The sequence below is a fragment of the Acomys russatus genome, chromosome 31 (genome assembly GCF_903995435.1).
Source record: "Acomys russatus chromosome 31, mAcoRus1.1, whole genome shotgun sequence".
Lineage (NCBI taxonomy): Eukaryota > Metazoa > Chordata > Mammalia > Rodentia > Muridae > Acomys > Acomys russatus.
Genome location: NC_067167.1, coordinates 23,386,655 through 23,398,053, shown reverse-complemented (window position 1 = coordinate 23,398,053; position 11,399 = coordinate 23,386,655). Strand labels below are relative to the sequence as shown.

The 11,399-nt window shown below is 38.7% G+C and overlaps 1 protein-coding gene across 1 annotated transcript; it reads left to right on the top strand.

Annotated features, from left to right (window-relative positions):
* Nucleotides 1-548: 548 nt before the first annotated feature.
* LOC127183518 (cell death-inducing p53-target protein 1) lies at nt 549-1,924 on the top strand. Its single transcript, XM_051139601.1, has one exon. The coding sequence runs from the start codon at nt 596-598 to the stop codon at nt 1,220-1,222; it is 627 nt and encodes a 208-aa protein (XP_050995558.1). The 5' UTR covers nt 549-595; the 3' UTR covers nt 1,223-1,924.
* The last annotated feature ends 9,475 nt before the right edge of the window (nt 1,925-11,399 follow it).

Here is an 11,399-nt window from a genome sequence, read left to right as displayed (position 1 = left end):
TATAACTGTTTGCCACAAATAAATAAAGAAAAAAACCCCAAAGGCTTAATAGAAGACTGTGATATTAAAAATGAAGTTCAGAAACAAGCTTAATAAATTGTGTAAATGGTGATCCTTTCTAATGGATCAGGGAAAATAAAACACAGAATACTTTTCTATTATTTCAGAAGAAAGTGGCTTTTAGAACAAATGAAAATTTCAGTAAAAATATGGAAAAGAAGAATAGATTTTTCAAATAATGTAATATATTTTGGGAAAAGTTCATAAACGAAAGGTGGTTAGACATAAGGTGCTTGTAGATTTGAATGCGTAGAATTGGGAAGATTGCAAATGTAGGGGAAGAAAAATATTGTGGGCGAAGCTCCGCCCTCCGCCGCGAGGCTAGGAGCTTAGCCTTTCTCCCAAGCCTACCCGTTTCCTCTCCACGGGGCGCGACAGCCAAGAGCTGAAGTAGTGGTTCCCGCAGTTGCGCCCGAACCGGGTCCCCACCGACGGCGAGTCACTTCTGGGACTTCCGATCGTCTCAGTGAGCAGCTGAATTACTCTCACCTGCTTCCATTCTCTGTGCACCAGAAATCTGAGAAGCAGCAGCAAGATGTCTAATGAGCCACCCCCGCCTTATCCAGGAGGCCCTACAGCCCCACTGCTGGAAGAAAAAAGTGGAGCCCCACCCACCCCAGGCCGTACCTCCCCAGCTGTGATGCAGCCGCCACCAGGCATGCCACTGCCCTCTGCTGACATTGCCCCCCCACCCTATGAGCCACCTGGTCATCCAGTGCCTCAGCCTGGCTTTGTGCCCCCTCACATGAATGCAGATGGCACCTACATGCCTGCAGGTTTCTACCCTCCTCCAGGCCCTCATCCACCAATGGGCTATTACCCACCAGGGCCCTACCCACCAGGGCCCTACCCTGGCTCTGGGGGCCACACGGCTACAGTCTTGGTCCCATCAGGAGCAGCCACCACGGTGACAGTGCTGCAGGGAGAGATCTTTGAAGGTGCGCCTGTGCAGACAGTGTGCCCCCACTGCCAGCAGGCTATCACCACCAAGATCTCCTACGAGATTGGCCTGATGAACTTTGTGCTGGGCTTCTTCTGCTGCTTCATGGGGTGTGATCTTGGCTGCTGCTTGATCCCCTGCCTCATCAATGACTTCAAGGATGTGACGCACACGTGTCCCAGCTGCAAAGCCTACATCTATACATACAAGCGCTTGTGCTAACGGAGCCAGACTTGGACTCCCCCACCAATCAGTCTGGCCCCATGTGCTTTGCTCCCCATGCTCAGTGGTCACTACTCCCTCCCCACCCCTACTTAGGGTTGGACGTTTTGCCACTGTACCCTGGAAATCCTGTCCTCTCCTTGCCCTTCCCTAAGCATCCAACTCTTCCAGCAAAAATTCCGTTGGATTTGAGGCCAAGAGCCAGTGGGTGGCATGGGGGTGGCACTGATCTTGTGTGTTGCTTGGGCATTTACAATCCAGAAGACAAGCTGAAGAGGGTCCCTTACTGGGTCCTCATTCTTCCTTTTCTATATAAGGTCCAGGCTGGTCCTTACTCTTCTGGGGACCAAGAGAGCACCGAGAAAACATCAACAGGTCCCAGACGAGGCCCTATAGTGAGGGCTGTGTCTGGACCAACAGCTCTTCCTGACCTGCTGGAATGAGGTCAGGGCATCATGTAGGGTTAAGTGGACCCAAGCAAGAAAGGGTCTTAAGGCCTGGGTTTATGTGGGGTGTGCTGTCTGGGGTACCAGGGTCGGGTAAGAAAGAAATGACTGCCAACCCTGGACCTCAGAACTCTCAGGTATGGAAACCCAGGGCTTCTACCCACTGTCCAGGAGGTCCCCAAGAGCTGCCTGGTATAAGGCAAAAAGGAAGCTGGGCTAGTTAAAGCCCTGGTAGCCAAGAACTTGCTTACTTGTTCTTACCTAGCCTCCTTGACTCAGTCAGTGTGCAGATCTCCTTTCTGGAAAAACCTCTGTGAACCCCTTAATTTTCTGGAGCCAGAAGGAATGAATGCCCATGAGCCTGTCCTGTCTACTTTTGTGTCTGTGCAATGTATGGGTGCAACTTCTGCCTGGTGGTTTGATAATCGAAGATCAGAAGAACCTCCTTGTAGGTTCATTTGTTTCACGTAAGCACCAGCCTTTTTGCTATAGTTGACTTGCTTTCATATTGGAGCATTTCAGTAGGGACAGCTGGCACTGGGCTGGGAACCAGGAAGGAGTCACAAATGGAGGAGATGGCCTGGGGACATTGAGTCATGCCCAGGGTATAAGCCCAAATTTGTCCATCTCCTGAATGGTTTGTGAATATGCCCATGTGGACGCTGTATCCTGCTGCTGTCCCTCCCTGGTCTCTCACTACCACTGCATGGCCTCCTATCACTGTGAGCTGTGGCCTGGTCCCAGTTTGTAGTTTCATTAAATTGGCCCTTTTACTCCTGAAAAAAAAAAAAAAAAAAAAAAAGAAAAATATTGTGAAGGAATACTTAGAATTATAATTAAGATACATGGTAATATTATGTACAAATAGAGTTGGCAACTGAAAATGGCTTGAATATGCAAAGAAATAAATTATACATAAGACACAACATTTGTTAAATGTTCTCATTGTGCTGGCTCATGCACATTTCATCTTATTCCCGTCCCCTGCTCTTCTACCTTGTAATATTCTGCTTCACTGATGCTCTGGGAGGACAACATCCTACTGTTGACTTCAATGTCTCTGCTTTCATTTCATCCATAGTTTTGTTTGGGATTTGTCCATCCACAGGAATTTATTTTTCTGAACATACTGAAAAATAACCCACTCATCATGACAAAGGAGAAGACACATCATATCAAATAAAAAACCTTGAAAAATAGAATAAAAGTACAAAGAAAACAACCTAACTAACAGATGTGTATACACAAAGGGATAGCAATGGAAATCATGTGAAAAATTGTCCACAACCTGAGACATAGCATGAGAAGTGGTTTCATCTAGAATGATGACTTAGTGCTAGAAGCAAAAAAACAACTATATTTTGGCGAAGCTCCGACCCGTCCGCCGCGAGGCTAGGAGCTTAGCCCTTTCCCCAGCCTACCCGTTTCCTCTCACGGGGCGCGACAGCCAGAGCTGAATTGGTTCCCCGCAGTTGCGCCCGACCGGTCCCCAAACCTACGGACAGCATCTTCTGGTACTTCGTTTGTTTTTTTGAGACAATTGTTTTCTATGTAGCCTTGGCTGTCCTGGACTCATTTTGTAGATTAGATTGGCCTTGAAGTCAAAGAGATCTGCCAGCCTCTGCCTCCCAGAGTACTGAGATACAAGCATGTGCTACCACGCCCAATAAAATGTTTTATTTTACATAAATTTATCATAATACAATGTAACAGTTTGTATAGATCATGTTTTACTTGAAAAATCTCCTCACATATTATTTGAACTGACTGTACAATCTCTTTGTAGCTTCAGAATATTAAGAATGTAATATTCTTTACATATTATTTTGAGGAAATATCTAGGCTGACCATAAAGTAAGTTCATGGGGCATTTGAACAAACAATGCTGTATCCAACCAAGTGAAGAAAATGTTATTGGATCAATATAGTAAGAAATGAAGTGACTGGATTTGAAAAGTTTTAAGCAAGACAGCAACTGAAATGATCTTTCAAACGCTAACACGGTGGTAAATACGTGTGTTCAGTGTGAAATGTACTATGCTCAGTTCTCTAAGTTTTGAGACACTAGACTCGACGTAGAGTAAATAAAATCTCATTAAAATAGATGTAGCATCACTCACACAAAAGTCCCCTGCCAACACTGAATTATGCTTTCTTAGTTTCCATGTCAGTTTCAATTTTGAATCATACATTTCACTTTAAATGTTGCCTCCAGAATTTGCATGTCTTATGTGGACATGTGCTCAACATTATGTTATAAAATAGTCTATATTAAAGATCAAGGCTGAGTGCCACCTGCTATGTACATATTTCCTATGTGGTTCAAAAAGGTTGTAATTATTAGATTATAGTGATGATAAAGTTTCAGTCTTACTGGTGCCTGCAGAAAGAGTGGTTCAAAGAGAAATGTTAGTTTCTCTGTTCTTTTATTTTCTTACTTCTTTTTTCCTTCAGAGCAGAGGCTTAAAAAATGTAGGCAACATGAATACACATGGCGGCAACCTCTACACGTTTTGCAGATTTTACTGTAATTTAAGTAAGCTGTATGTATGTTAAAGACAAAAGTGGGCACATTAATTTTGGAATACTTGACAGATGACCAATATAGGACAAAATAATTAATGGCTATCACTGACACAATGGTCACATTTTAAGCATGGATCTGATGAGAATTAACTGCAACAGACTAAGAACAGAGGAGAAACAATGGAATATGGAATAGTTAGAAGAAGAAACACAGCATCAGAGAAGACACATCACTTCTTACCATTTTCCTCTTGGCTCGTTATCTCTCTATCTCATTAGCATCTGTACTTACACTCGTGAAAGCTGAATGTATTTTTTCCTCAGGAATCTGCAGGTGCTGTGTCTGTACCTAAAAGAAACACTTCTGTCAAATAACATACCACTTACTATCTTTTTATGGAAAGATTTTTGTTGGTCTACAATTAAAAGTAGGCATATCTCCCCATCCCATATTCCCCTTAGTTGTTTTTCTGTGACAAAACCCTCTCTTTTCACATTAAAACTAACCTTTCAGGTGAAGACGATCCATGTGTGGTTCATGGCTGTGTCAGCTGTCTGTGTTAGAGTGTATGCTTGTTGTGTGTTTAGACTCCAATAATCCCAAAGTAAAATCAGAACAGAGAAATTTTAGAGTGTACAGTCCTTAGGGTTGATCATTGATTCCAGGTGGGTAAAAAGGAAGAAGATAAAGATATACCTGTTTGCCACAATAAATAAAGAAAAAAACCCCAAAGGCTTAATAGAGACTGTGATATTAAAATGAAGTTCAGAAACAAGCTTATAAATTGTGTAAATGGTGATCCTTTCTAATGGATCAGGGAAAATAAAACACAGAATACTTTTCTATTATTTCAGAAGAAAGTGGCTTTTAGAACAAATGAAAATTTCAGTAAAAAATATGAAAAGAAGAATAGATTTTTCAAATAATGTAATATATTTTGGGAAAAGTTCATAAACGAAAAGGTGGTTAGACATAAGGTGCTTGTAGATTTGAATGCGTAGAATTGGGAAGATTGCAAATGTAGGGGAAGAAAAATATTGTGAAGGAATACTTAGAATTATAATTAAGATACATGGTAATATTATGTACAAATAGAGTTGGCAACTGAAAATGGCTTGAATATGCAAAGAAATAAATTATACATAAGACACAACATTTGTTAAATGTTCTCATTGTGCTGGCTCATGCACATTTCATCTTATTCCCGTCCCCTGCTCTTCTACCTTGTAATATTCTGCTTCACTGATGCTCTGGGAGGACAACATCCTACTGTTGGCTTCAATGTCTCTGCTTTCATTTCATCCATAGTTTTGTTTGGGATTTGTCCATCCACAGGAATTTATTTTTCTGAACATACTGAAAAATAACCCACTCATCATGACAAAGGAGAAGACACATCATATCAAATAAAGACCTTGAAAAATAGAATAAAAGTACAAAGAAAACAGCCTAACTAACAGATGTGTATACACAATAGGGATAGCAATGGAAATCATGTGAAAATTGTCCACAACCTGAGACATAGCATGAGAAGTGGTTTCATCTAGAATATGACTTAGTGCTAGAAGCAAAAAAATAACTATATTTTACATAGTATCCTTATCTACACCGATGCTCCTCTACTGCCTATTTTGCTTTAGGCATACACAGTATATTCTGTAATTGCAAATAACAACATATCATGTCACGGCTTTCCTTAAATCCCTAGCTAAACACACCTGAACCACTGCTCTCTATGGATTTCCTTGAACACATCAGACAGAGTTCACACAGTGGCTGCGCACTGCTTTTACTTTCTCCGGCATCTCCTTTCACTGAAAAGAGAGAAAAAAAAAATTTGTTAATGCTTATATTCTCTGTCTACATCTTGGCTATTTTAAAGTGACTTAAACTGACAAGCTTATGAAAAATACCTGCCACTTTCAACTTAACCTGATTCTATCTACATACACCTCTTCAGCCTGTTTGGCTAATGGTTAAGAATTTCACAGGCATATATTTTTCAACACAAAATAACTGAAATGCAATAGATGCTCAGGCTTTATTTACTGCATGTGTACATTTCCCTGAAATAATTAAAATCTATGTTTACTGAAGAAGTAAACACCTTGGGGACAGATATTATAAGCAAGAACTAAGCATATTTCTTAATTTGTTACTCAGGCTGAGAAATTTACCCCTTTATCTTACGAAAATGGGTTATTGAAATTAACTTGTTCAGATGCAATGCTTGGCCAAATTAAAGTTTCCACAGGATGACAAGACAGCAAGGTAACAACAAATTAAATTAATTAATGTGGGTATCAAAGTTCTCCACGGATAAAGTCAGAGGCAATCAGTATAGGCAAGGCAAGACCATCTGCAGGTAGTGTCAGTGATGTTGAAAACACTGGTACTGTCCTGGAGTCATTGGGAATATACCCTCGTGACTGACCTGTAGGCTGCATGTAAACGCTGAGATAAACTGGGAGGTTTTTAGTTAACAAAAGGTATAACTTAGGCAACTACCAAAGAGAAAAGAAGAGGCAATATCTTACATACAGGAGTCTGAACTTTGGCTCACCCTGCACTCCAAATGTTATAGAAAAGGATGATCAGTGGTTAGATGAAAAGAATAAGTAACCTGCAGTGGTTGTAAACATGTTTTAGTTTTGATGCCAAGGGTGGGATGTGAAACTGACTTGTGTGAAGGTTTGAGGTATTTTTCTGCTAGGAACAGACTTGTGAGAGAACAGGTAATATCTGTTCACAAGAAGAGGAACTGTCACTTGCAGGGACATGGTCTAGGCCAACTGATAAATATCCTAGAACATATATTAAACTATTGGTTTAAAAATAGTAATATTAATAATAATGGATGCCATGATAAAACAACTCCTAATAATATTCTGTATATTCACAAATCAGTGCCTTGCTTAGCTATCATCAGAAAGCTCCCGCCTGCAGCACATGGGGACAGCTACAGAGACCCACAGGGAGACATCATTACACAGAGAGTGAGAGATGTAGGAACACTCAGCCCTAAATGAAATGTCTTCGTATAATCTCTCTTATCAGAGATTGGGAAACCCCAAAGAATTGGAATCAGAAAGTGCACAAAACCAGAGAGGAAGGAAGAAAGCAAGAAAACAAGGCCTCTAAATCAATATGATCAAAACTCCTATGAACTCCGAGTCTGAACCAACATGCACAGGGCCATTACGCATCTGCACTAGGTCCTCCGTGTATGTATTATTTCTTCTAGTTCAGTGTTTTTCTGGCATTTCTGAGTGTGGGAAAGAGTGGGTCTCTGATTTTTGTGCTTTCTCTTGGGCTCTGTTTGCTTGTCTTCTCCAACTTCGATATGATAGCTTTCTATGTGTTATATTTTAGTTTGATATACTGAATTATTATCTCTTAGAACCCTGTCCCTTTTTAATGAGAGACAGAAAAGGAGTGGATGCAGATGGGAGGGAGGTGGGGGAGAAACCAGGAGAAGTACAGGGAGGGGAAACTGTCATCTGGAGATAGTAATTACTTGGAGAAGAATTTATTTTCAATAGAGTACAATAAATAAAATAAAATATGACCACAAAATTAATTAATGTAAAAATTTTGTGTTCACATATATAAATATATACGTTTTCATAAATATAAATATGTGTTCATAAATATAAATATATGTATACATATTAATGTGTGCAGATGTAGATATTATATGTAATATATTACTATTAATATTTAAAATTACTGTTAATTATATATGCAAATTGTCCTTAATTGTGAATTACTTTAACTTTTCAAAATCTTTTCTTGGTGACAAAGACCAAGGTTAACTATATCATTAATCTTTTTTAGATACAAGCAATGCATATATAATTACATAACTAACCTACTCAAGTAGATAACACACATGAGAAAAGATAATGATTTATAAATTCATAACTCATAGGACATCAGGAAGAAAAGGCAATACCAATAATTGCATGAAACTGGCTGTCGAGGTACAAGGCCTGCAGTCATCAGACCCCATGGTGCTAATCACATCACCAGCTGTGGAAGCTGTTGCATCATTGATTTCCTTTATCTTCTCTCTTTGGAAAAAAAAAAAAAAATCAAAGATTGACCAGGGCTGCCACTTTTAATTTGGGATAGCTTGTGTATTCGTGTTTCTTTCTACCTCTAGTTCTTATCAAAGTAGGCAGGAACGTGCAGCTGCTCTATAATGCCAGTGTTGTAAATTTACATACTATCTATAAGGAACTCTCAAGAAGAGGTGCCTCTTCTATATTGGAACACTTATGGTATCAGGGATGGAAGTATAGGCCAGTTGATTAGAATCTGCTTACTCATCTATAGTTCACAGAATTAAGTTGAGGTGGGACAAGTACTTGTGAGAGAGTGGTGCCCTCTGAGGAGATCACAGCAAATCTGGAGTTATGAAACTGGGGCTACAATTAAGAATATGAAACTATAAAACTATGAATAAATCACCTCTCAACTTACAGGAAACCAATAATGTCTCAAGAGGCCAAATTATAAAATTAAAATCATATAAGAGAAACTTTGAAACAGGCATTAAGAAGTCCAGGACATAAGACACAGCTCAGTAAATAAGATGTCTGTCACTGAAGCATGAGGAACTGATTTTGCTTCCCTATAATCTGTATAGAGAGTTAAGTGTGGAGACCTGGTGGCACTCAGAGGAAGAATAGCAGGCTACCAAGAAGAGACTTGATACCCTATGAGCATATACAGCGGGGGAGGTCCTCCTCAGTCACAGTCATAGGGGAAGGGAGTAGGGGGAAAATGAGAGGGAGGGAGGAATGGGAGGATACAAGGGATGGGATAACCATTGAGGTGTAATATGAATAAATTAATAATATATTTAAAAAAACAGAGTTATATGTGGTCTCATCTGATCTTACCGTCCATCATTATGCGTGTATCATTGAGCTTCCATTTCAGTGAAAGGTCCTGCCTGCCTGAAAAATAGGGTGAGGGGAAACAATTGAGGAAGACACCATCAATCTATCACCTTTACACAAGAGTACACATTTGCATGTGTGCTCACACTCCTAATCCACATAAAAACACTTGCTAATAAATACTAGAGGACTTTTGTTTTTGACAAAAATGGAAAAAGGACTGAAACTGTCTTTCAACTGGGCACATCTAAAGCAGTAGAAACTATATGCAAAACAGTAATTTTCTAGTCAATGGTAGAAAATGCAATAAAAGACAGCACAGCATAAGTAATTCAGTAAACAAAACAAAAGATGAGTTGAGTTTTATGCTAGGAAAGCAAAAGGCTATGCATATTTGAATACTGATATAATTCAGCATGCTAACAAACTTAAAAAATAAGAAAACTATATTTTATCTTCATAGATGCAGAAAAAGCAATTGATACAACCTAACAGCCATGCTAGAAAGAAAAACTATCAACAAATTAATAACAGATTGAGACCTCATCCGCTTGAAGGATGCTGACTCCTATAGCATAGTACATCATAACTAATGGTAAAAGACCAATTTCTAAGACCAGGAATAACAGAAAAATACCCTTTACCTCTTCAACTTAAAAGAAATACCAGCAATTCTGAAGAACTCAGTGAGGAATAGGGAAACAGCATGAAGGAACTAGGATGAGGAGGGCAAAAGGAGAAGAAAAGAAAATATAAAATAAAGAGGTGATGTAGACCAATCTTGTTCAATCTTCTACTTTGTAATACGAGAATAATAGAAATTTGAACTTTATTACATGTTTACAAATACACAAGAAGTAAAAAAGAAAAATAAGTTAAGGTTATATGTATAGACTGTGACTCTTATTTTTATATATTTTGTTTCTCAGCCTCATATTTATCACAACGAATCATATACATCCTTAAAAATGTATTTAATTATAGAAAACTATTTCAAAAAACAAGAAAAAAATGTAGATTAAATTATCTGATAACATTTTAGAGTCTGGGGTTACTTCTAAAATCTTCAATATGTATAAACACACAGAAGAAGCTAAGGGCAATTCTATTTTCTATCTTGTCACTAGACACAAAAAAGTATCACCATTAAAACAATACCACTAATTACTTTGCATTTTATTAACAATAAGTGCTTTTCAGATTGATAGAATGCCAAAGCAAAGGTGAAGGGCACAATCAATCTCAGCAGACATTTATTGGGAGTACATTTCAAAGCAATTAAGATGACGATTTAAGTTAGGAGAGTTCCTCTCCTAGGAATGAAAAGACACATTGACAAACAAGGGCAACAACCACTTGGCACGTGATTTAAAAATAAGTCAGAAGTATTACATGTAGAAAAGTCAGACAGTGGACAAGCTATCATGCAAAGCCTGACAATGAAGAACTGAATAGAAATATAGGCTTACTAAAACTGAAATTTCACATGAATGTTATACATGGAGACTTTGACTTAATATTTTTGTTCCTGTATGTTTGTCTTGATTTGAAGTGCTGAACTTACATTTTTTTCCTGCTGAGTAGGTATAATCTATAAGGCATGGTGATGTCCTCATATCCGTTGTCTCTAAATAAAATATCACTTCACATTTTCTGATACTCAAGTCTTCATAATTCCATGCATCTGACCCCATAAGAGTCATGTAAGAACTTCTTTGTCAATTAATCTTCAAATATTAATAAGACTTAGTGTGTCACTGCAGGTTATGATGTACAGTAACATCCTTTGATGTTTCATGATATTTCAACTTAACCGCCAGTTACAATCTCCTGAAGTGATTGTTAGGTCTTTCAGCTAAGTGGCAGTTGGCAATGACAGTAATGCAAAAAACACAGAGAAGTCGAGAGCAGATTGTCCCTTTAAAAGTTTTGGCTAGTTTAGGAAAAGAATAATGGAGGACCATCTGGTAGAGTGATGCAGTAATTTAGGGACTTCAAATAAGAATAGGTCAAACATATTAAGCAATCATAGAAAAGGAGACAGGAAGGGATTGAGGCCCGAGAGAAAAGATTATAGATAGTTTACACAATAAATAATTCACCAACCATATTAAGAAGTCTTAGACAAGTGATGAAAAGGTAAGCTTTAGGATGGAAAGTGTAAGAGGAGGAAATGATATGTGACAATAGATACAGTCATAATGTGCATTATGTTTTATCAGTAAGAGACTACATATACAGGACTGGTCTCAAAGGTGATAGTGGATCCTATTGCCTAGCAGTGCTCTACCTCACAC

What these genes read in the sequence shown, in the direction of transcription:
- LOC127183518 (XM_051139601.1), top strand. Translation starts at nt 596, where the DNA reads ATGTCTAATGAGCCACCCCCGCCTTATCCAGGAGGCCCTACAGCCCCA.